Below are 26,845 nucleotides of genomic sequence, written 5' to 3' on the forward strand. Positions count from 1 at the left end.
CTCCAGAGTTTGCATCCACTTTTTTGACTACATTTGATTACAGTCAATTTAGTTTTGTCACAACAATATTTCTTTCAAAGCAATTTATATTGTAAGGTAGAAGCCTTACAGTGAAACTGAGAAAAGCCCAACAATCAGATGACTGTCTGTGAGCAAGCATTTGGCAACAGTGGGAAGGAAAAACTCCCATTCAACAGGAAGAACCTCCACCAGAACCCGCCTCAGGGAGGGGCAGCAACATTTTTAAAAAATCCAACTAAACCACCAGCTAAAATTTTAAAGTCTAAGGAGCTTGGAAGAAAAAGCATCTGGACTTCTTTAAGTTCACCTCTCATCTGAGAAGCTTCTTCAGCTCAAAGGTCAAATGGTGGAGAGTCCCAGATCATCCCGGCCCTTCTGGCCGCAGGAAATCACATGATAGGGTGGGGCTAGGTTTCACAATGAGTTCACCCAAAACCTTGGCTGATTGTGACCCACCCCCGTTCTCACACCTTGGTTCTTTTGGGGGGGGGGGACACTCTCATAGGGCTTAAATCTGGGACTCTCCGCCATTTGACCTTAGAACTGAAGAAGCTTCTCGGATGAGAGGTGAAACGTCTTCAAGCAACTTAAAGAAGTCCAGAGCTCCTCAGACTACGATGACCTGGATGACAGAACCTTCACAGACCTAAAACTTTAAAAATAACTAAGTACAGATACACTGGTCAGCTAACCAGAGACCAGAATCGGATGATTTTCGGCATGCTAAGAGAAAAGTAATTAATGCATCTGTAAACTGGTGTAAAATACCATACTTAAAAACATATGGCATTTAATTGCATTTAACTGAACTGGTGTATACTGGTTACTCCATATCCTTTCAGTCTGCTATGTCCCATTAATCTCCCTCTGTCAGAGGAAAAAATACAGCTTACCAGTGGCTGGGAAACAGTCTAGACTAACTGTGTTCGAAGGTTCGCACACTCACACACACAGCGGGAGTGGATTAATTTTAACCCTTCTTAACCCCCAGGTGGGAAGCGCAGGAGGAATATGGGAGTGCTGACTAGAGCTCTTCCAAGCCCCAGACCCCTCACCTATTGTGGGCACACCACAGCCATCTGCTGCCTTTGGCACAGAGCTTCACAAGGATAGACGAGGACTACCCTTCGCTTGAGGTGTGAGAACATGCTCTGTCGAGTCCGTTTTATTTCATCGTTTGTGCCCTTCTGTGTTTTCCATACAGTAATATCTCAGTCACGAGATCAGTGACCCAGGTTATCCGAATTAGCACTTTGGGGTTAGGATCAAGGTCACGTCTTGTTTCTGCTCCATGAGTAATCATTCCATCAAGCTCTTCATTCTGATGTTTCTACAACCTTCTTGCCTTCCATAAACACTAATGGTTGCGGTTGGGGCTGGCATCCATTGAGCTGCACTGAGTGGTCAATTTGTTCTTGAATTGGAGCCATTTCTCTGTGACTGGACAAACGTGTGAAAGCCAAGTTCGCACAATCTTCTGACTATTTGCAATGGGGAAAAAAGCGAGTGTGAAAAGTCCATGGGTGAACTACTTCTTCTGACAACTCGGAGAACAAATGCGAGTCTAAAAGTACAAACATTTTCATGTCGTTGACGTGAAGACGTGTCCCACCGCTCCACTTTTCCTCGCTCCTTCCTAATCTACCACCCCCTGTCCTTCCCATCTTTCCAATCTTCTCTTCTGACTCCTCAAAGGTCCACACCCCTGTTTTTTCTCCGTCCTCTCTCAACCTCTCCTCCCTTTCTGCTCTTCCTCTGTAGGCCGACTGTGAAGGTGAAATCTAATCCATTTTTAATGGAGAGTAATTGTATGAAGATGTACCGTGCGGGACTGAGAGGAGGAAGGGAAAAAAACGAACATGGCAAGGTGAAAAGAAAAGGAAATGAAAAACTGCGTTTGTGCGCTCGTGCAGACAGGCAACGAGGACGGGAGGTGAGAAAAAGAGAGGAAGGATGAAGGGAATAAAGGGACTCGGTGGGTCGTGTGAGAGCAAGTGTGGGAGAGAGCAAACCAAAGAGCCGAGAAGAGAGGGGAAGTGTAGGGAGATGACAGGCCCAGACGGAGCGGCTGATGTCACCCCGACATGCCGCTTACAGGTTGACAGTGGTTAGATTTAGAAAAAGAATTTACAAGGATACAAATTGAATACACAATGAGACGGCAGACGGATCAAACTGAGGCGATAATGAGCGCGTTTCAGTTTTTTGCAGGTCACTGCAGACTCGCTTATTCAAAGCAGCTTTAATATCATGTCAGTGAAGCCATTAGAATATCAACTAAGGATCTTAATCACACTGAGTCACTTGTGACTGAGCTATTTTCATGTTTTCTGACAATCCAAATTGGCCGTGCTCTGACTGTAACACCGCTGCCATTAAAAGCAAGCGGTTACATTTTATTTTTCGATTTAGTGCGTCTGTATTAGCTCAGGACATCCATCATCGACGTGGCACACACAGACACACACACCAGCGTTACATCAGCAGCACACGAATATAAAAGCACGTAAAATACAAACACCCTTTCCCTTAAAAATATTCCCAGCTACACTCATGTATTAGAGCCGGTAAGCTATCAGTACTCAAAAACTGCTTTTCTAATACTTTTTTTTGCTGCTGGTCTTCGTACGGCTGCAAAGAGAACAATTTTTTTCAGACATGAGAAGAATAATTGATCAGTTTGGTCTTTTGAACTTCTTTAGTTTTCCTTTATATGTAACGTTCTCAGCTTTAAGCTTTTTGCTTTGGTTTAACCTCATTTCCAGCGATAGGCTGGTATTTTGAGGGGAAACGGATCTAAATCCTGCTGAACACTGCCTGCCCATGACCAAAGAGTGAACAAAGTAGGCCACTTTGCAAATAAAGACCCAAACGTTTGTCTCGGGAAAGGTTGGAGGCCAAAACAGAGGCAAAAGGAGAGTGAATATTTGTGTTGCATTTGTCAGGTGCACAAAAACATGTCCCCAGGGTCATAAATGCAAACGTAAACGCTAATGTAATCAGGCCACTGCAAGCAAACCCACATTAACTTTAGAAAGTAAGCTGCTTCCAAATGACAACTTAATATAATACTGTATAACATCTTATTGATTTTTATTATTTAATCCATGAATTAAAGTTTTAGAGTTCAGGCCGCAATATGCTGTCAGGACAGATTCGACGCACCGTAGCATGGTAATTTTAAAAAGATTAAAAGTGTGTTGAAGATGTTGATGCCGAGCATGTATATTGTTAACATCTACCCTAAAGACAGGGACTGTCACCCTGAAAAAAAACCATTTCCACTAAGATAGAAATGTTACATCATAGGACGAAGATGTTCACTCTGTGTAGCTGTGTACGGGTGGTTGTTTCGCTCGGAGGCTAGACGCACATAGCCAAAAACAGCAGCTCGGGTTCAATCCTGTCCTAAGTGTCTCTGCTGTCTTTCTTTCTGTGTCAACATGTTTTTTAACAAAGTTGAAAAGAATAACTGTGTATTCATTTGCAGTAATCATTCCTCTTAAGGAGAAAAGTGGGACCAAAACACACCAGCCAATTGCGATCACTTTCAGAGGGTCAAGGTTTTCCCTTTAATGCGTCCCCCTTATCTTCACTACTATTGATGCACGATAAAAATACTTTCATATGAATTTTTAAAAATTCTGAAGGTGCAAAAGGAGTTGAAGGTATGGAAAAAGCAATTAAGTTAGAAAGTTTTAACAATAGCTGAACTACAGTGATCAAGAGTTTATGTTCGGTTTAGGGAAGAAAATTAAATTAATAAAGAAGCAGTGCGCAGTTTATGGGATAAAAGCTCACATATAATGTGAGAATGAAAATTAGGATCATTTTACATTTTACTGATACACAGAAGTTCATTTGCACATAAACTGAAAGTCTTAAATAGCTGCCTCAAACATCTGGGCCACTATACCAAAATACAACCATTTATACAAAAGAAAGACACAATTACAAAATACAGAGATCTTTATGTGCCGAGCGGATCGCTTTTTTCTCCTCAAATGCATTTTTATCCAAATCAGAGCAGCATCTTTGTGAGGTTTTTCCATTGGGAAATCAAAGAAAAGTTACTGTCGTCCACTCAAACCTGTGTGTGTTATTTATTAAAGCCTAAAGGGTTCGAGTAACTAAACTGTTCTTTCTGCAGGTCAAAATACGGTTTTTATATTTATAATTATTTATAAATTCATATGATACAGTTTCATTTCATGTCTAAAACATTCAGGTTCACACAGTGGAGCTGATGTTATGATTTTTTCTTGTTGCTAAAAAACCACCTAAATAGGCTTGTGTCAAGTGCTGTTGTCATGCATCTTGTCATGTAGAGTTAAAAGCTAAATTCCTGACACAATTCAGCATCATTACAAAGCTCTCACTGTGCGATGTGGGAAGGCAACGTGTCATAAAAATATAGTTTCATTAGTTATTATTAATCTTAGGCTTTCACAGTTTGTTTTTGCCTTCCTCCCCTCACACCCCCAACTGGTTGTGGCAGATGGCTGCCCCACCCTGAGCCCGGTGCTGCCGGAGGTTTCTTCCTGTTAAAAGGGAGTTTATCCTTCCCACTGCCACCAAGCTCGTGTGCAAAGGGGATTGTCTATCCCCTTTGGCTTCTTTATATATATAAAGGCAACTCTTGTTGTGATTTGGAATTGAAGTTTAACTAAACAGAAAAAAAAAGGAATCTCCTCAAAGGTGCTCGATCCGGAGTCAACACTGCATTTGTTGGGCTCTAATTTTATCATCATTGTGGAATCACATGATAACAGTTGTAAATATGTGTTGTGCATCAGCAGCAGGATGGTGATTGTGTATCAGATGTTTACCATGAACGAACGCATGACCTGAACAGATCTGGTCATGAAGCCCACAGGCACGGATGATGTTTTAGCGAAGCTGAGCCATTTTCTTTTAAAAAGGGTTTGTTGACCATAAGAGAAATCTCCAGCATCTGCTTTCCAGGAGAGGAGAAACGCTCGGTGGCCGACTAAGAAAAGACGATGGACCACGGAGAAGGAACAGACAGAATGTGACGTAGAGTAAAAATGTGAGAGGAGGGTAGGGCTGATTTGGTAACGGGAGCATTAAAATGTAAGACTGAGTAGCGCCGCAACACCATCAAAACACAAACACTCACATACCCCCAGCTGCATGCGACTAAATATAGTCCTGCTGGAGAGCGACACGGAAAAGAAGGAAGAAGAATCTGGGGAGGAAACAGGAGAGAGGAGAGGGGAGCGGTACAGGGTTAAAAGATGACATCATCCCCTTCCTCCTCATCCTTCTGCTTCTGTCTCGCTCATCTATCCATCGATAGGTTCCTCCCTTCATTTTTCTCCTCTGGTCCCTCTCTTCACTCATTCATTTCCCTTCCCTCCCCATCTCTCTGATGTTTTTTTTTTTAAATAAGCAAGTACAGCTCAGCTCTTTAAATAAGAGTCATTCTGTTTGGGGCTGAGTGTGTGACACAGAGAGACGGCAAGAGAGGAGGACAGCTTCTGTTTTAGCTACCATGCAAGCCGCCTCTGCAGCCCTGTCATTAAGCGCACATGCTCAATGCACAGATAAAGTGACGCAGAGAGGAAGATAGGATGGGGAGGGAAGGGAAGAGGGGGGGGGGGGGGCAGAAAGAGGTAGAGGGAGATAAAGCAGAGAATGGCACAGTTATAAATAGTAGAAGGAAGCTACAGCAGCTATCAGAGCTGAGACACCATGCAGTGTGTAAAAGTCCGGGCGGTATAAATATCACCTTAAGGGGTTTAGGTGACGTGCTTTAAGTCCATCTCTAAATAATCTAATCCTCCTGAAACACACGATCTGTGCACATCGTGGCAAACTGTCAGGGAAACATGTGCAACATGTATCTTGCTCATATAAACAACATGATTAGGAAGATTAATGAGAAGCGAGGGTTGCGATGTGCGATTAGACGTCCCCCGTTTTATGCGTTTTCAATAAGACTGAAGTGTAAACAACAATTTACCTCCCAGGGAAGCTCAGGACCAGTGATCCTGGTGCTTTAAATTAGAGCAGGAAATACTTGGAAGTTGTCATTTGGTGACGGTACTGAGAATTGGTAATGAGACCAGCTGGGTATTAGCATATAAGATGTAAATAGTGTTGTATGTACAGACTGTTAGAGGCAATCGAGCCTATACTGGCAAACAGAAATGGTTAAAGAATATGTGGTGTTTTGGGGGGTTTTTGCTCTTATTATATTCCTCCAAGTCAGCTCAGATATCAGAACCGCTTTTCATGAAATTTGGTGGCATAAATGTGGTATTCCAGACGTCTGTTCTCCAGTTTCTCCATCAGGTGTCCGAACTACCTCAGCTTCTTACAGTCTCCGCTCTAATTCATCCCAAAGGTTTTTCTATCAGGCCGAGGTCAGGACTGTGTACTGGTGCGCAGTCACAAAGTTGGGAGCAGGAAACTGTCCAAAATGTCTTGGTATGCTGAAGCATTAACAGTTCCTTTCACTGGAACAAAGGGGTCGAACCCAACACCATAATCCCTCCTCCTCCAAACTTGGTGCAAAGCAGTTAGACAAGTACTGTTTCTCCTGGCAACCGCCAAACCCAGACTCGATTGTCACACGGAGAAGCGTGATTCACCACTTCAGGGAACACTTCTCTGCTGAGTCCAGTGGTGACGTGCTTTACACCACTGCATCCGACATTTTGGATTGCATTTGCTTGTCCATGGAAACCCATTCCACCAAGCTCCCTATTCACTGTTCTTGAGCTAACCTGAAGGCCACATTAAGTTTGGGGTACCATTGGGTTTCTTAATTTTTGTAATTATCAGAATGATATGAAAGCTTTAAAAAGTTAATCAGATTTGTGCAAATGATCTTATTTAGTTTATGATCTGCTTTTCAGGGAAATTGTACAAATCATGGCATTAAATAAATTAATATATGAAATCGCTATTCAAACTTCCAGACTGCACTTGAGCTAATCAAGACTGTGACTGATTGTCACAAGTGTAAGTGGTAAGAGTAATTTTGGGGGGGCAGTTTAATTAATGTAGTGCTTATTTTCTGTCATATGTATTCTATATTGTTATTGTTCTGTATTGTAATGAATTCAAGCTATCTTCTTGAGGCAAAAGCTCAGGCTCCAAGGTGCTCTAAACTCTCAGTTTTAGACATTTTTTACTAGTCCTGGGTCCACATGACATCACTGAGAGAGGATATTCCTAATATGGTCATCTGGTCAGGTAAAAGTGGATTATTCTGAACTGTGAATCATGCAAAGCTACTCTAGTTGAGTCTGAGAACAAAAATAGTGAGCTTGACATGAATATTAAAGGTCTAATTTAAGATAAAGTGAGATGTTTTGTATCCAGGAAACCAAACGGACTTTGTAGGGTACAATCAAACATGATTGTACCCTACAAAGACTGACATGATCTTTAGGCAAGCTGATTTTGTCATCATCGTGGTCTGAATTTTTAAAAGTTGTGCAGGATGTTTGAAAGGTCAAAATAAAATTTACTATAAACTTTAGAAAGGATTGGTCTTGTGGCTTTTAAGAAAGTGACTATTATCTCTTTTTTTCCTATTTTTAGGTCAAATCATCGCTAGGACCTTCTGAGTGCCAAAAAACAAGACAAAATCATACTTATGTATCAGTAATTTCTCATCGTGCATGCTAAAGTAAAACAAAAAAACGAGGTTGAAGTGAAGCTTGTTACTGAATAACAATGACGCCGACAGCCACATCTGAAGACCTGCGCTCCAAATCGGCATTATATTTTAATAGCGGCGGATATCAAAACACGCAGCGAGTCTTTATGCCGTACTCAGCCATTCTCTGTGTGACAAAGGCTGTGAAAGAAACCTCTGTCATGGCAAAAGATTAAGTAGCGCGCTAAGCCCATCTTTAAATAATCCAATGTTACTAATAATACACTTTTCCACCACAAAGCATAATGAACAGAGACCGACTGGGCGTTCAGGCCGCGCGTTCACATCTGTTGTCTGTGATTTATTTATTTTTTGTTGCTTTGGTCATTACCTACGATCAGATTAGTCGCCATCAGGAAATGGATTTCTCATAAGGATCAATAAGAAACAAGCTATTTGAGCTGCCAAGCATCGCCACTCGTCTCCTTTCTTAAAGTCCACACTGGCGTTGACAGCAGAGCGACTTTCAAAGATGTTGAAATTCTCCTTCCGAAACAGAATATTTGCTGTGAGAGATGTAAACACAAATTGGAGACGGTTAGTAAACAAATATGAGAGAAGGTTATCCCAGCTGGAGACATCCTCAACATTTGATTAGCAGCTTTCTGCGCTGCTGTTGCTGCTGCTTTTCACAAACAAGGAAATGTGATAAATGAAAAAAATCTCACATTTCTTGTCCTTGATTTAGGCCGAGCATGATTTTTTTTTTTTTAAAGCTGCTTGTGATTCATTGCAAACTGGGAGCAAGCTCCTTGCAGCGTATTTATTTTCCTGCTTTTAATATCTCACCCTTCTAAGAGCATTTTCCTCAAAACGACCGTTCACGGCTCGGCCAGGATTTGATGACTCTTTATTGGCCTTGCTTTGCACGTGTGCATATTTAATAGCGAAGCACCCACAAAGGTTGAAACTTGCAGTGATTCAATCAGAGAGCTTATTTACCGGAGCATCGCTGTATTCCTTTAAGGATCCACTGTTTTTTCAGTGACACTGCAGCGCGCGTGCTTATTGCATTGCTGGCCGTTTCATTACATCCTCTCCCCTGCAATATCCTTTTTTTATTTTATTTTATTTTTTATCTCTACCGTCTCTCCTCCTCCACCTGCCAGCTTAATGCTCAGTCATTTCCTCTCTCCTCATCCACTCCATTTCTTTCATCATCCCCCTCACTTTCTCCCCCCCCCCACGCTCCCTCTTAATTGATCTTAGACAGTCAGAGAGAGCAAAAACTACTCCATGCCTGCTGTAACCCAATACCAAGGCCCATCCAGCTGGCCCTAACACACACACACAGAGAAAGAGAGAGTCATTCAATCGCCCACATGCAATCTGTGTGAGAAGGTGAATGTTTTACAGTAAACAGCACATTTAAAACAGAGCCTTCTGTACATTCATTATTTTAATGTGGACAAACACACAGCCCAGACAAGATAAAACACAAACATGTGAACACGGGGGCTGCTCATGTGGGGTTATGATACGCTGCACAGACAATATTTCCCTCGTTGACAGATACAGTATGTAACCCTAAAAAAATGAGAGTAGTGAGGAAAATGAAATACACAAGGATAACTTTAAATACTTAAACATGTGCTTTTTTTAGGGGAAATGGAAAATGTGGAGATTCAGAGGTACAGCCGGATAAAGTGCACCTCGGCTTAGCTCTTTGAGCTAGCACAGCATTCACTGGTGTGGCTAATATTAGCTAATATTTGTAAACCTTATAGATACTGTAAATATTATTGAATTATGGACATGTTTGGTTAAGTGTCTCTACTCTATGACTCCTCTGCCATAGTTTTATTCCACAGGTTAGTACATTTTGCCTTGTTAGTATTAGCCATCAATGGACTAGCAGAGCACCACTGATGTATATAAACACTCATCATGACCATGAACGTCACGGTAATTTGGGGCTTTTAAGGATTTTTTTTAACTGATTATACAGCAGACACCTTTGATGACTAAAAAACAAGAAGTGAGTGCAGAAGTCTGAATTTTAAATTAAATGTTCTCTAATCTACAGGAGTTTAATCAAAAGTTTAAAGTTTGAATACAGAATCAAATAGATAACTTTAATTAGATGACTTTGGTAGCCATCTGATCTTCTTGTGGATTGGTGGAGTTCATTTATTTTGTTGGTTCCCTGTCACGGACCAAGCTTTTAAACAAATTTTCAAGATTGCTGAGATCAGAATTTTGGTCGGCCATTCCAGATGCCTGATGGGCAAAGTGAAGATTCAAGAGTCATTAGTCTAAACAATTGTCTACCTCTGTACCAAGATCTGGAAGAAGACCCAAAATGTCACTTAAAATGTGAAGGAGTTGGTTCCTCGGGAGCAACTCAGGAACCATCAAGTTTCCAGTTCATGCCATGAACTGGAAACTGCTAGAACACACCAGCTTCACTGTCCATGGTGAAGCACACTTTATATCACCTGACCAAGAATGAAGCCAGTGCTCCAAAATCCAATGCCAAATGCATTCTGGAGAAAGTTTGATGATAAGATGAGACAAAAAATTTTGAAGGGGTGAAGCTGAAGCTTTTAAACTTTAAGACTTAAGTACTAACCAAACATGATGGTGGTAGCATGCTCTGGGGCTGTTGGTTACCAGTGGTATTTGTACATCGCACAAAGTGGATAGAATAGTGAAGGAGGACTGCCTTCAGATTGTTGGCTCAAACTAGGATACAATCGGGTGTTCCAACAGAACAATGATCACAAACACACATTAATGCTGGTTTTGAAACAGATAAATCAAGCTAACATTAAGCTTCTGGAATGGACGTCCTAAATTCAACTCAAATCTATTCAATATTTGATTTAAAGCCAGTTCTGTGCCAGGAAACCAGAAGATTTAAATGATCTCCACCAGTTCTACCAACAACAATGATCACATATCCAGCCAGAGTGCCACAAAGCATCGAGTTGGTCCAGCTGCAACATTTTAACCATATATCAGTGGGGGTGCATGTATACATTTAATCCTGTATGGATTAGAGAAAATTCAAATTTGTGTGCCGATTCTATTTTTTTTTCCAATTCACTAAAGATGGACGCTGTACGTTGCACCCTGGAAAAAGAAAAGTTCATCATGAAAATATTAAAAACCCAAAACTGCTACGACGATCACGCCCCTGATGAGTGTATGTTAACTTGTGACCACAACTGCAGATGCTGCCTTCAGGCTTGTGAGATGCAGAAGGTACGACCTCTTTCTATTAAAAAAAATACTTTGTGATGCTTTGTGACGTTACAGTAAGAAAAATGAAAAGCAGCCAGCAGACCAGTGAGTGCTACTTCACAGGTGCCAATATTATTATGACATTTGATGGTAATCAGCTATATCAAAACAATAAATCCTTTTTAAGCTACCTAAATGAAGTGAGTGTCTGACACTGAATTAAACTACCTTACGTCAGATAAAGCAGACAAAAAGAGATAAACGATTTCAACAATATGCTGACAGTGAAATTGTCCTTTGACTAAGCTGCATGTGTTATTATGTTAAGTGATTTTAAATCATCTAGCAGACAGCCATACTGAAGGGGAAATACTCCGAGTCATCTGCACCTCGTATTACAGAAGACTTCAACCACACTGGATACTGGTTTACATGACGTCAGTAATCCAGTCAGTTTTTACATGATACAGTTACTCTTTACGGGAGTAGCAGCTGCAACTGTGATTTATATTAGAGAATTATGATAGAATACGTATAAAAAAATAAAAAACTGCATTTTTATTTAACTACAATTCTTCTGTCATAGTTGCAGCATTTGCAGAGCACGCCTTAGGCAACATGGTAGCGTGGCCGAGCGGTCTAAGGCGCTGGATTAAGGCTCCAGTCTCTTCGGGGGCGTGGGTTCGAATCCCACCGCTGCCAGACTTTTTCTTTTACATAACTTCCTTAAGGATCAATAAAATATTCTGATTCAAGGTAGAAATGCATTGTTGTGTTCTCAATCCACAGCTCTCTTAAAACAGAGAGACAGAAAAACAACGCAGTGTAGCCACTATGTTGCTATAAGGTTACCCATTTTCTGCTACGTATTAACGCAAAGGTTTACACAGCTGCTTTTTATCTACACCTACCGGTCACCGCATTAGGTACCCTTGTTCAACTGCTCATTAATATCTCATCGGCCAATCAAATGGCAGAAACTCTGTACATATCATCAAAATGAGCTGCTGAAGTTCAAGTTAAGTGCTGATCTACTATATTTTCCCACACAACCATCTGTAGCTAGATGGCAGAGGTCATTACAAACAAGAGATGCAGAAGAGCATCTGTGAATGCACAACAAACAACATGAAAGCGTGTATCCATCCTGCCTCCTATCGCTGGTTCGGGCTGGTGGTTTAATGGTACAACCGAGGGTTCCGGTTGGTACTGTTATTGACCATTTCCATCCTTACATGGCCACAGTGTACCCATCTTCTGATGGCTGCTTCCAGCAGGATAACACCAAACCAAAAATAATTTCAAACTGGTTTCTTGAACGTGACAAGGAGCTCACTTTGTACTCAGACGCCCTCCACAGTCACCAGATCTCAATCCACAGATTCACGTCACAGACCTGCAGCTACTGTGTGATGCTATCATGTCAACATGGACCAAAGTCTGTGAAGAATGTTTCCTGCACCTTGTTGAATCTATGACACGAAGAATTAAAAGTAGGGTTCAACCCAGTACCACTATTAGTACCTAATAAAGTACATTATAGAGCAGGGCGATATGACCAAAGATATTTATCACGATATACATTGGAAAATTTGCGATAACGATATAACTGACGATATAATTGACACTAAACAAAATACTTTACAACTCCACAACTTTATTAGTGCAAAAAAAATAAATAAATCAACGTATTTTCACTTAAACAAGCAGCTGTTTTTTATGTGCATTAAAGTTATATAAAAAGTTAACAGTGCAAATGCAAATTCCTTGCTGACAGTTTAACCAAAAGGCATTTCCAGTGGAAATTGACCGACATATCCTCAGCATAACCATGTATAATATCCACAAAACTTAAAAAGAGGTTATACACACATAATACGGTAATATTATGTTGAAGCACAGTACGTATCACTCCGCGAGGCTCCTGCCTACGGTAGCCGCAACGCTCCGACAATCCATCAAGTGGTGCGGGTTCGTAGCTTAGCAAAGTCGTACTAAAACATTTAACAGATTTTTGAGCGCCGTGTACGACATAAAATTGTTTCGAGGTCAGTAAACACAACCAGAATTCATACATAAGGCACACGGGATTATAAGGGGCACTGTCGATTTTCAGAAAAATCAAAGGATTGATTTTAAGTGTGCCATATTTTCCAAAAAACACTTTAATAACGACGGCCCGCTAGCACGCTCTACCAAAAATAGTGCTTTGCTGTGTATCTGACGGACGAAAGCTAAACCAGTTCCACACCACTGAAGTTGCAGCAATTCTGGTTCATCCGTTTCATTCAACGATCCGCTTTCGCCTTTCTTGTTCTCTGTCGCCGGCACGCTTTTTCCGCCATGTGCGTATGAAAACAAAGGCACTGCACATGCACGCTTTACCCATATTCTATCCCGATATTTAATTTTCCTATCGTTGCCCGACATTATACCGGTATTACCGTGAGCGGTATGATATGGCCCAGCCCTAGTACATTATGTCGTCTTGACCACACATTAAATACAACAGCCAAAGTGGCCGGTGAGCGTACATCACCAGCCCAGTTTGCACTGAACCAGTGGAAAGAGTAAGACTTTTATTAGAATTCATCTTCTAACTCAAAGAAATGTCCTTATCCCATTAGCAGAGTGTGACGCTGCCAGATATTAACCTTTATTTATTTTTTAACTTCAAACACAGTAAGTCTCATACTGAACAAAACTGCAGTCTTTTTCTATCTACATAAGATACCATTTTCTTATTCTGTTAGATTTTAGCATCTTCTCTAAGATTTCAATATGAATGTCTGACGGCGTGTTTTTTCCTTCTAATCCCTTCATTGTTAGCCGTGAAAATGGCCCATTTTCGAGAACATTACGAAACACAAGCAGCAGTGTATTTTTGTACTTTCCAAATCAGCAGTGGGAGCGTTTGAAATGCATTTCCTATCAGAAGCAGAGGCACTAAAAAAGCATACTTCGACCTGGTAAAGAGCATTCAGTGGGCTGATAACATAATCAGGCAAATGAAACGCTGCTAAGAAGCACACTTGCAAAAAGACTGACTACCTACTGTGCGGATGAGTATTTCTTATCTTAAAGGGGAACACGAGCTTCTAAACTATTACTTCACATAACCACTTATTCAAAACATGAAATGACATTCAGGTCTTCCTATTATCCCACAATGCATCAACTCACCATCTGTTACTCTGTGAAACAGAGTCCGATTGTTTGTAGCGCTTGTCTCATGTCTGCAGGGTGTTTCGTAGCTTTTAGAGCTGCTTAAATGCTACATCGACTGGCAGAATGGGTTTTGTTCAGGTACGGGAGATTTAACGCTCCCTAAGCTCACACAGCATCCTTTAGGGTCTTCAGTTATTTGAAGACACTCAGCAGCCCTTTGAAAAGCCACTGCTTCTGGCAGCCAGTGATGAAAATGTCAAGGACGGAGAACATCATGCATGGCTATTTGCTTATGAGAATATTTCTTTGGCATGGTTCAAATATCAGTGAGAAATGCCAACGCTAGTTTGCACACGGGCGGCTGTTTGCATGGAAATATGTGCATGCTGCAGTTTTGCTGCTTTCACATAAGTGTGGGAGGTAATAATAAACAACTAGGTATCAATTTTTGATGAGCAGAAATCCAACACCATGGATGACTGCAAGAAACAGCTGTGGTGAAACAAATGCTTCATTATTATTATTATTATTTTGCCCTTCATTTGCTGCTGTTTTACCAATAGGATGGTGAGCCTGACCAAATTGTCCTCTAACTGGGACGGCAAAACTAGAGCCTCTGGTGGCATTCGTTTTACAGGAATAGTTCGAGTATGATCATCTTGTGATTTCCAAATACAGATACATGTTTGCTTATGCCCTAATTTTAAAAGTAGAAAATGAGACATAGGGCAGGGCTTGAAGAAGAGCTTCGACCTTCCCTTTACTTTGGCTCTCCTGTTGATCCATGTTTGGATTACATCATTCACCACAGTCAAATATGCAATGTAAGCTGTAAAAGTGGGGGAGAATGAGCTGCTGGGCCGGGCTGAGCAGAAAGTCTGCTTTGTGTGTTTTCTCTTTGAGCCCCATGATCTCCCCGCAGATGCACACACAGTCACGCACACTCAGACCTTGGGAACATTTTTCGGGCAGCTCAGAACACGATTGTTGATCTGCTGCATAGTAAAACCACAATTTCGACTTTAACTTATTTATATGGCATCAAATGACAACAACAGTCGCCTTACTGTAAGATAAAGACCCTACAATAATAGAGAGAAAAGCCTAATAATCAAGCAAGCACTTTGGTGACAGTGGGAAGGAAAAACTCCCTTTTAGCAGGAAGAAAGCTCCAGCAGAACCAGGGTCAGGGAGGGGCACCCTCTGATTGGTGGTAAAACCTGAAAAAGACCTAATCCTAAACTCTAGCTCCTATCATGCTTATTTGCTATCTGGACATCACTTCTCTGTACAGTAATAACATTTGTCCTGCAGTGCAGGTGCTTTTATTTTCATTCACCATGTGGGCTTTTCTATTAGCACACATATTATTTCATTTTAACCAATCACTGTTGATATTTCTACCAGCAGCAATGGCACCTCTGCTTTGATGTTATTGCTTATGGTGTGTTTTGTTCTTCATGTCGATTCAGTCTGTTTGAGAAAGAGGTTGTGCGGATTGTACATGACCTACATGAATTACTGTAAATCAGACAAGAACGTAAGCACAGTGGAAGCACAGGCCTCTAGTATACTGTACTATATTAAGTGCAACAGGAAGAAAAGTGCGAAACTTAGCTGCAGAGGGAACAGAGACTGAGTGGATGTCAAGGTCAGTGGATGTCAGGCCTGCTCACAGCAGTTGCAGGTTCCTGTTTTAATCTATGGCAACAGCTGGCTCAGTAATCTCAAAAATCATCCTGAATCACATACGTGCAAATTCTCTTTGGTGTGGGAAAAGGCCACAAATCGTAATCACAAGTTTGCATGTCTGCTGACTAGATGTCGAACAGGAATGTGACCTTAGTCTCGTTGGCCTGCCAGCAGCGACACAAGACCCGTGACCGAGGAGCTGTGCTGGTGTCTGTGGCCCCAGGGGAGAGCATCGCAACTGTGAAGGAGCATTGAGCTAACAGCCTGTTCTCTATTTAGGCAGGCAACTGCAGTGCACCTGAGCAAATGGAGGACTAAAACCGGGACAAACTCAATGGGCACCCCAAGCTAATAATTCTGCAATCAAATTCTTCTATAATATGTAAAGAAAAAAATGCCAAAACTCTGGATCTGACTGGTGAATCCCTTTAGGGATATGTGCAATTAATTAGACGATTAAATATTTTTGCCCTCTGTTGGCACCAGAAATACTAATAGGTTAAGCTAATTATCCATATTCATTTATGTGCAACAGCAATTAACTGTTGTTCTTAGATGCCCTTAGCCAGCACTATAGTCCCATCAGACAGCAGCACCACTCTCACTATGTGACAGGAAGTTGTATACAAGAAAGGTGGAAAGTGAGACGAATAAAAGCCTGGCAAAACACAGCTGGCATCTACCATACAGTCATTGTAAATGAACCTGAATCCATAAATCATGGAGTCTATGGTGCTAGCAGTGGTGTTGCTAATAGAGGTGGCAATCACATGACACATAAAATCAAATGTATCTAATAAAATATTGATATTCGGCGTCTATGCATTAATACAATATCGCCACACAAAATATTGCCATACCACGCTATATATCAACCCCACCCCCACCCCTACGTGCAACACTAACCTGACTGTATGTGTGTGCAATGTTCTGCCATTGAGTTAAGTGGTTTAAACCGCTATTCTTTCTAATGGCTAGCAAAGGCCAACTCCCTCTGGCGGACAGATCTGTTAAGAAGTCTGTTGGAAAACGAGCCTCAACATCTTTGCTCTTTGACCTTAGTGAACACTCTCCTGATGAGTTTAGTTTCAAATCCTATCCTATAGTACTGCATGATGTCTGTTTTCTTAATTCTTGATCCCTGCTAGAGTAAAAAAGGATAATAAAAACAGTATGGCATGTCTACCAAGCAACTGACAAGTCAACGAGCCAATGAGTGCACAGTATCTCTCAGTTCCTCAGTCGGATCCACCCTCGCTCATCATGTCCAGTTTCAAAACACTGAGATGGAACCGGAAAAATAGTTTTCTTGAAGCTTATATTGGATTTTACTGACCCAGAGGGTGACGTTACGGTGACTATCCATTGTTATAGTCTATGTCACAGGTGTCGAACTCCAGGCCTCGAGGGCCAGTGTCCTGCAGGTTTTAGATGTGTCCTTGATCCATCACAGCTGATTTAAATGGCTAAATTACCTCCTCAACATGTCTTGAAGTTCTCCAGAAGCCTGATAATGAACTAATCATTTGATATTGGTGTGTTGAAACAGGGTGATATCTAAAACCTGCAGGACACCGGCCCTCGAGGCCTGGAGTTCGACACCCCTGGTCTATGTGCTCTGCACAGCAGAAAGTCACAAACATGTTATCAGCATTTACAAAAGCTTCAGTTATTAAAGAGGTTGATATAAGAGCTTCAAAGAGCTCAAATATCTACATGGACAATGTTTAACCTTTAATGGTGATTAATTTGATCAGTTCTTACTTTCTTACCAGTCAATTAATCTATATTTTTCACTCATTTTAGTGACTTGGTTTCCTGCAAAATGACTTCTTTAGGATTTGGATTGCTCATCGACTAATGGATGGATGGGTGGTTAGGTAGGTAGAGAGCTACCATGTGCTGCTCACTTTCAGACTGATTCGGGTATTTTACAAAAGGAAACAGGGAAGAGAGGACCGCGGACAGTTAGATCCACTTGGCTACGTTCCCAAACCATTAACTCCCAGCGTCTTTACTGGACACCATCCTCAAGTGTTTTATAATTTTTTAATGCAATGATGAAAGTGTGGAGAGAGCGGAAAGGAAGGCAGTGCTTTCACCGTGTCTAAAACATCGCTGATGCCGGTCTGTTGGCTCTGTATGTGCTGATATGCTGGTTCTCTGACTTTATAATCACCTGCTTTTGCTGAAATTGAACCGGATCTCATTTGTGAACGCTAATTATTGACATCTATTTAAAACTTTGCTGTTAAAGCTCAGTTTTAACAGGAGAATTTAGATTTTAATGAAGCAGAACCACTCAAAACAAGAGCACGTGCTAATTGCAATAAAGGGGATGTCTAATATCATGATTTCATGAAAGTGGAACAGAAATGTGAGGTTGTGTCAGCTGTTCTTAAAAAAAGTATTCCTGGATCTTTTTTAAAAAGAGTCTTTTGCTAGTAAAGGATTTAACAAATCATAAATTTCACGTTTTAAAAAGGCGTTTCTATTTAGACCAAATGTCCTCTGCACATCGAAGCAGCCGCTTTGAAGAACCAGTCCTAAAGCACAGCGCCCAGAGAGCAGTGAAATGCCTGTGTTTGTGTGTGAGTGTACGTGCGCACATGCATGCTGCAGGCCAACTATGAATACACTGTAAAAAAGGATTATAGGGACCCAGTATCCTTCACCCTTCATCTGTGGATTAATTGACTTTCTTGGCTGTGCCTGCTACTCTTTTATTAGCCAGTTCAGTGTTCCAGATCAGCTCCCTGTTTACACAAGTCTCATGTGTTTATCTCACATTATTCATCTTTAATGCAAAAAAACCTTCATAGTAGTCTTTAATTTGTCTGATTTATCCCTAACTATCTGAAGAATAATATTAATAACACTCCTTCATCTTGTAATTCAAGAAACACTTCGACGTCAAATCACCAGCCCTGAATCTCAATCACAAGTCAATACCTTGTTCAACAAAACACTAGCAAGGTAGTTGCTCCCTTACACTAAAGTTTAACCAGTCTGCTTTATACATGTATTTATGTCATATCTGTGAAATTCGCCGAAACAGTTAATATGACTGATTACAGCATCAGTATGTGGTGCTAATTATGGTCCATTGCCAGCATTTTTTAAAATCCAGCAACCTTAGATTAGCTGATACCTGTCTACACATCTAATAATGTAACTCATAAATTGTATGTTATATAAACTGCTTTAGCAGGTCTAGAACTGCTTCAAAATTGCAAGCTGCTTTGCAACCCACCTCCAAGTAGGGCTGGACAGCTGAGCTTTAATCTCAATCACAATTTTGGTTCATTAAAATAAATAAAAATGACTGAGCAATACTAAAACTGCATGCTCTGCCAACAAAACGCAAAGCAAAGGCAAATCAAGCGCTCCCTAAATCGGCGCCTGATACTGTGCCTGCATGTGCCAATCACAGCTGTTCCCTGGACCGCACAGTGTGGAGTTCCCTGAGCACGCTTGACCTCCGTGATATGCAACAGATAACACAGCACTGACACAAAATTCAAATTTGTGGCACAGCAGAAGGTGAAGAGCTTGTCCCTTGAAGCAGATCGTCATCTGTTGTTTGGAAATAATTCAGATTTAGGGCAAGAGACGTTAACCAAGAAGAAATCATAAGGGCGCCACGTGGCTGCACTGCAAAGAAACACAAGTTAGTCAGCCGTCTAAAAACACGCCACAATCTGCAGCACGACCAGTGCACGAGGCCAAAGAGAAACGGCGCAGCATCCGACACAAACTCGCACGTCCAGGAAAAGGAGGCTGCACAGCATGTCGGCGTGTCAACACCACCCACAAAGATGAAGTCTGAACTGAAGTCAGTAAAGCAATCGCATCCCAGTTTGCAAGATATGGCACAATACGTGATCGATAATCAGTAAATAACGACGACTTCAGCAAAATGGTCAAGACACTGGACAAAAAAGATGTTTTCGCCTTTTTCTGCAAACCTGCGCTGATGGCAAAGATCACAGGAGAAGTGGAAAGGCATACACAAGTTTCAAGTTTATTTTATTTACATTCATCCTGCAGGCACCACGAATGTATTTTGCTTCTAGGAGACGCACAAACACACATTCGTCTGTAAAGATAAACTCACAGGGCTGCAGCACAGTGTTAAAGTGAAGCAGCTCTGTTGATTTAATTTTGCATTAAGCTTTGGTACAATTTATATTTCATACTTTTCTTCAATGAGATGCTCTGAATTTAGATAAATAAAGAGGAGCAAATTTATTCTGCTGCAAAGGAATGGTGCAGCAAATGTGCAAACAGTTTACATGACAGTGAAGTAAAAGCATTTTTGCACTATATTTAGTGATTGATATTGATCAAAATAACTGTGATAATCATTTCCCTCCATCCCACGTGACTCAATAAAAGTCCAAATACAACTCAACTTCTAGACATTTGCTGTCCACCTCGCTACACTTGCTGTTCTTAGAGATCTGCATTGATTCTGGACTGAACTTTGTCTTCGTCTAACCCACAAAAAAAGATATTTTTAAGACAGATATATTTCACAGGCTACTCAGATCGCAAAGCTATGAATGGATTCCATGCTAAAAGGGACCATTAATATGGTCAGTGAGGAAATGAACCTCTCAGAGATCAGCTAACAGCTTGAGGAACTTTACACGATAATACTACAGATCGTGGATCGGAAGAGACCAGAGGACTGGCCTGTTTAAGGCTTCTGACCTGAAAAAGACACGCTGTTAGATCATTCCTGCTGTCCAGTCATTCATAATCTCTGAACTCAGTTGAAAATGTTGTTTTTCATTCAAATTTCCCAAAACCTCCCTTTTGTACGTTTGCTATTTTACATTTAGTGACTCACTTTTCACTGCAATGCCTTTTGAATACCACTAACGAGAGAGTTGGCTTTAAGCTACTGAGAGCTTTTAGTGAAAATATACGGTTCCATGTGCAAATAAGTTGTTTTGAAGCAAAATCAAGCACATGTTTTAAAAAAGTCCTTGGTTCTCTATATTTCTGCTCTAAGCCATCCATCCATTCCACTGATCCAAATCAGGGTTGTGGGGGTGCTTGAGCCTACCCCAGATGCCACAGGGCGAGAGGTGAAGGACACCCTGGACAAACAGACTGTTACAAAACTAACACAGAAACAGCCACAGAGGCGGGAAGGTTAGCGCTGTTGCCCCACAGCAAGAAGGGCCTAGGTTTGAATCCAACCTGGGGGCTTTCTGTGTGAGCCAGAATAGTTGACTGTTGCTCAGCTTAAACACTGCTAAAAATGTGTATTTCTATGATATATTCTAGTTTGCTGTTAAATGTCAGGTCTTCCAGTTTCATTTCTGTCATGTCACAAGAATGAGATGAAGCTTTGCTCAGAGCTTCGAGTGCAAGAAGCAGGAGGAGGAGTTCAAATTAACAAAGAGAATGTGACTCCCTGGAGGGAAAAACACCCACAAGTCTGTCTACACTTGGCCTACATACTTCCCGTTAGAGACTTCCCCACACCAGACGCTTCTCCTGCTGCAGAATCTTACTATCAGTTCCTCAAGGGGGTCCAGAAACAGTGCAGCAGCAGTAGTCCAGTAACTGGGACTTCTACAGGACATGTGCAGAGACCCACCTCAACCAAAGGCGCTGTACTGATGCGGTAAAAACCTCTTATCACCTTGCTGCACACACCCCTCGCTCACGTGCTTCAGAAGAAGTTAAAACGCAGGCGCACACAGCTCACGCCTCCTCTGAAAGCACAGAGGTCTTCTTTTCAGAGGGTTAATGGGAAGAGATTGCAGGCTAAGTGAAAGGGGGAGTAACCTTATAAAGAAGGGTCAGAAGGACACACGAGCACATGCAACCTGCTTTTGTACTGTACACGCAAACGAGAGAGACAGGAGTAAAGCCACGAAGCCAGAGAAGAGCAAGAACGTATATAAAAAGGACGGAACATGAAGCGATGGGGTTTGTTGACTGAGTGAAGCAAAGTACAAATTTATTGATCTGGCCAGCTCTAACGTGTACTCGCTGCCTAAACACAAAGCCTAGCAAGAAAATATCTGCTGTTAAAGAACCTGTGCATGAAATCAATGCTGCAGCACGTTTATAGAAAAGCCATAATGTCAGTAAACTCTTTTTACGCCCGTTACTGTTCAAGAACAAAACCAAGCATCCACAAACCAAAGACATTCAAACAGCTAAAGCTCAGAGCTGACAGCTGGATTCAGAAAATTCTATCATCCATGAATCCATGCATTTACTTCACTTTACTATCTTTGTTTTACTTTACAGTCCACTGCATATTCATTTAGCTATTCCAATCACAGGTTTTCCACAGTATGATGTTGGGATGCACCAATTCCAGGCTGGGCTAAGAAACAAATCTTCATTATAAAAGATAAACAGAAACAATCTTTAGCCACCGCAAACATTAATGCACACGTAAAGCAGGCCATGCCTAGTGGCTTGACCAGGAGGCTTCACCCAGGCAGGTAGAATATACAGAATATGCAGGGTGGTGCATTTGCATCCCCGGGGCTTGAATCTAAAAGGCCACAACACGCCTGCACAGATCAAATTGGCCTCTGTGTAGTAACTGCAGCTCTGGGATTACAGCTATGGCAACGACAGACCTGCAAATAGCGCAGCTCTGCCTGCCTTCATGGTGGATGCTGCACCAGCCTGAATGTCAACATCTTTGGCGTTTCACAGATTTTACAACCCGAGGTCTATTCACCGAGGCAGTCTTACTGACAGTGACCGTCAAGGGGAGAGGCCTCATGATGGAGAGACTCTTCTCTCATCCCCCCCGCCCCACCCCACTATCAGCCAATCAAGAAGACAAGCACATGTTGGATGGGTTTGCTTAGTGTGGGTGAAAGTGGTCAATGCAAATGAAGTGACTCCATGCAAGCAATTCATCTTCAAGAAAACAAAAGACAAATTATAAAAAAGCTCAAAAGGAAGCATACGGTCTGATGAGAGCTCGGCTCAAACAAAAAAACAGACACTTCACTGTCACCTGACTGAGAAACAGTCACATCTCAAAACCACCTAAAAGACAGAAATGCAACGATGATTCAATGCACGGACTACTTCTGCTCCTCCACTGCAAAAATTCACTGCTGCTTTAAAAGGACCTTAAACTGATTCTGTTATTATTTGGCTGTGAAATACTGCGATGGTCATTTTTTCACTTGTTTCCGACATTTGACAGGAGGGGGGAAATATGCATGACACATGTTAATCTATTAACTGCTAATGAAAAGGACTGTTTGTCCCAGCACAGAGGAGAAGAAGAATAACAACAACAGCAAAAACAACAACAACAGGCCTTTTACTAGGGGTGCAACGATATTCGTATCGATATTGAACCGTTCGATACAGTGCTTTCGGTTCGGTACGCATATGTATCGAACAATACTAAATTTTTAATTTATTTTATCAACTTTCCTTCTGACGATGCTGTCTGTGTTGAGCGCTCAGTGAATCTGCGTTCGACTACTCCGCCTAGGCTCGACAGTGCAGCCTAGGCGGAGTAGTCGAACGCAGATTCACTGAGCGCTCAACACAGACAGCATCGTCAGAAGGAAGAGCGCAGGGCAAGCTAGCGAGACAGAAGTTAAGCTCTCCTTGTAACATGGACCTCCCCCACCCTCATTCAGATCTGGCGTTTGGAATTATTTTGGTTTTCATGTGACGTATGACCCTGAAGGTAAGCGAGTCATGGACTAAAGTAAAACAGTATGTTGGATGTGCCATGCAATGCTCAATTACATGGGTGGGAACTAGTGTGTTAGCGCAGTTAGCTCGTTAACGTGTTGGCCGTCTAGCCCCATGCACGGGGCGATCAGGGGTAGCTCGTTAACGGAGATTTGCCGTGTTGTGGCGTTAAGGTCATTTCAACGAGATTAACCTGAAAGCACTAGTGGGAACACAACGAATATGACTGCACATTTACGCCGACATCATCCTAGTGCAAAGACAAAAACAACAAGCATGCTACAAACTTTAGCCGAGTCATTTAGACAGCTGTTAGCACATGATTCTCCTTATGCTGCTGAGAATATAGCCCAGAAGAAGCGGATAGTATAGCTTTTATTTTGGAAAGAGACATTTCTCTGTAATAAACTCTCTTTTCCAAAGATGAGTGATTCCTCAATCAGATACAGGGCTTGCAATATCGCTAGCCCGACGTCCTGGAGCTAGCAATCTTTTCAGTCGGGGTACCAAAATCTATCTCTGCCCTGCCCGTCGGGCTATTGTAGGAAGGAAAAATATATGTCAATGCTTTTGCATTCTTTCAGAAATGTAGCTGGGTAATTATGTCATTGGCATCGGTGAGCCACTGTCAATATGTGACATATTGAAATCGCGTTTGAATTTGCGCTTGTTTTTTTGCTTTCACTTTGCAATGACAGCACTGATCTGTGAGTGATGATAATTTGTGCACCAATTCCTCTGACATCGTCTTATTAATCGTTAGCTTACTATGCAAACATGACAAGTGAAATCTCCCGCAGCAAGCTTAAACATGTGAGAGGTTGATCGCGCAGAGAATCGCTGAGCTTATGTGAGTGCGTGTGTAAAAGCAGCAGGATTTATATTTCACTACGATGACCTGGATGACTGAGAACCTTCACAGACAGATATATATTTTAGTTCTGCTGAGCCAAATAAGACAGGTCAGGGTGAAGAAGTGACAGCCAAAGAAAAGCTTACCACAAAACGGAGAAGTTATGACAAATCAGACTATAAGGCAAAAAGAAAGTGCAGCTTTATGGTTTCATGGACAAAAGAATTTCTGTGGCTGCAATATGACGAGCTAAATAACCAGGGCTGCACATAAGTGGTCCGCAGGTGCGCATTCGCTGTCAAAATAAAAAACACGCACAAGGGTTAGGGTTAAATTTAAAAACTGTACTTTTGAGTTAAAATATATATTTATAATTTTAATAAATGACAAATTAAAAAGGCATGAACATTTTTTTTTGTATCGAAAAAATATCGAACCGTGACACCAAAGTATCGAACCGAACCGAACCGAACCGTGAATTTTGTGTATCGTTGCACCCCTACCTTTTACATATCCAAAAGAAGACAGGCAGCAGATCTGTTAAATAAACCAAATCCACCACCGTCACCTCCGCCTGTCAGACCTGACAAGGACTGAGAGGAGAGCATGTTTAAGTGGAAACCAGTCAGTGGATAAGTGTGTGTGTTGTGTTTTAGTCATGTAGGTGAGCAAAGAAGGCAAACACAGAGAGTTGACTGTGACCTTTTACTGTCACAGCTTTCTCAGTGTCACATGTTCCAGCTGTTGTTTCTCACATTGATCTGTGGCTGCTTTGGGGGAATCAGAGCCTCACCTTTGAGCAGGGGCAGCGGGGTGAGCTCCACCTGGGAGCTCTGGTAGCGGAACTGAGAGGAGCTGTGGGACCTCCTCTGTCGGGCCCTGCGCATGGACCTTCGTGGGAAGCCATCCACCTTCTCCGCGGACGGCACCGAGAAGCTGGTGGTCGGCGAGGACGGGCTGGACGGAGGCAGCTTGGTCGTCTCCATGATGGCTGGAGGTGGAGGTGGTGTGGATGCTTTTGCGAGTGAGTGTGTAACGAGGGGGAATGTTTATTAAGAGGATGTAAGGCTGAATAAAGCAGAGGATGAGGGTGGAGGGGGGGGGGGAGTGGGTGGCTATCTGAATCACAGATGGATTATCAACTGATCAGAATAAAAAAAAAAAAGCGGCTCCAGGGGTGGTGGTGGTGGAGGAGGAGGAGGGAGGAGGAGGAGAGGGGTGAGAGATAGAAAGTATGGATGGGGGAGAAAGGTGCAGAGGCGGAGGAGAGGTGAGGAGAGGTGAGAGAGAGCTAGATTTTCTAGGGGTCCAGTCACGTGCTGCGCGCCTCGTTGTCTCTATCAGAGCCGGACTGGAAATGGCATCTTCGTCATCGTCATCATCATCCTCGAAGCTTCAGCTTTTCACACACAGATGAAAAGAATCGCTTGTGTATCATCGCCGTGCAGGAGTAGCTTGGAACAGCTACCAGATGATGCTCAGACAGGCGCGTCTCCTCCTCACACACACACAGACACACACACGCCTCTGCTGCTGCTGCTGCTGCTGTATTGGCGTCACACACCGCCTAAGTCATCAGCCTGGATTTGGATGTTTATTTGCTGTATGATATCAAGCAGCTGAGCTCCTGATAGGCTTAAAAAATAAAGACAAAAAGCACCTCCTGTTTATCCGGATCAGACGCAAACAAACGCCCTCCGTGCCACTTCACAGCTTCTTCTCGATTTTTTTTATCAATAAAAATCAGTGCTCGGTCCTGGCGGTGAATGATGATATCATAAAATCATCAATCTGGGCCCACTTCAGCTGCGGCATCACTGTTGTCCTCCTGCCTCGTTTCCCCCCCTCTGTAATGGGTCCTTCTTTAAACCGTTAAAACCTGATATTTCTTTTTTTTTTCTTTGATTTCTTTGAAGGCTAAAGATGTTATAGTCCACTCAGCCTCCGCCTCCTCCTGCCTTCCTTCAACCGTATCAGGGCGGGGAAACAAGCGGTCCCTCACCGCACCGACATGTGCAGGTCCTCCGATGTAACGGCGAGCCCCGCAGCTCCGCTCGGCGTCTCCCTCCGCGGTCAGAGGACAGGGAAAAAAGGTAAATGAAAGAAAAAAGAGGCCGCTCCTCCGCGCAGGGGCAGCCGGCAGAGGAAAAGCTGAAGGCCTGTGTTATACAATAGCAAAACCGTCTGCGTCTGACACACTGACGCGGTTTTTTTTGTTTTTTTTTTCCTCCTGTACCCCCTTCTCCGTTCCCGTTATCCGGTTGTCCTACAGCGACTCAATGAGCTGCGTCAACATGCACGCGATGAGTCGGAAACATACCGGAAATGAAGCTTCATGACTTTCAAAATAAAATAGGCTACCTGTGCAAGCGTGTGTCTGGATTGCGGAAATCAAGCCCCTTTTCATAGACTGTACATAAAAGATGATAGTAGACAAACTGACGTCACTTTTTGTCAGTGACGTTTCCTATTCTATATCAGCAGCTACTTGAAAATCACAAAAGAATAAAGAGTAACAATAATAA

General features: G+C 42.2%; 1 protein-coding gene and 1 non-coding gene across 2 annotated transcripts in view; one reads left to right on the forward strand and one right to left on the reverse strand.

The window, feature by feature from the left end:
• The window catches only part of ppp2r5b (protein phosphatase 2, regulatory subunit B', beta), a 48,554-nt gene extending 21,930 nt beyond the window's left edge, over nt 1–26,624 (reverse strand). The window contains exon 1 of the mRNA XM_085267222.1: nt 25,114–26,624. Within this exon, the coding sequence (XP_085123348.1) occupies nt 25,114–25,306 (193 nt within the window). The 5' untranslated portion in view covers nt 25,307–26,624. The remainder of the gene's footprint in view (nt 1–25,113) is intronic.
• On the forward strand, nt 11,521–11,602 carry trnal-aag (transfer RNA leucine (anticodon AAG)). Its single transcript has one exon. It is a non-coding gene; the product is annotated as a tRNA-Leu (tRNA).
• Nucleotides 26,625–26,845: the final 221 nt, after the last annotated feature.

The sequence above is a fragment of the Mchenga conophoros genome, linkage group LG3 (assembly GCF_057382185.1).
Source record: "Mchenga conophoros isolate Kocher_MC1m ecotype Shallow Benthic linkage group LG3, M_conophoros_male_GT1.1, whole genome shotgun sequence".
NCBI classification, from domain to species: Eukaryota; Metazoa; Chordata; class Actinopteri; order Cichliformes; family Cichlidae; genus Mchenga; species Mchenga conophoros.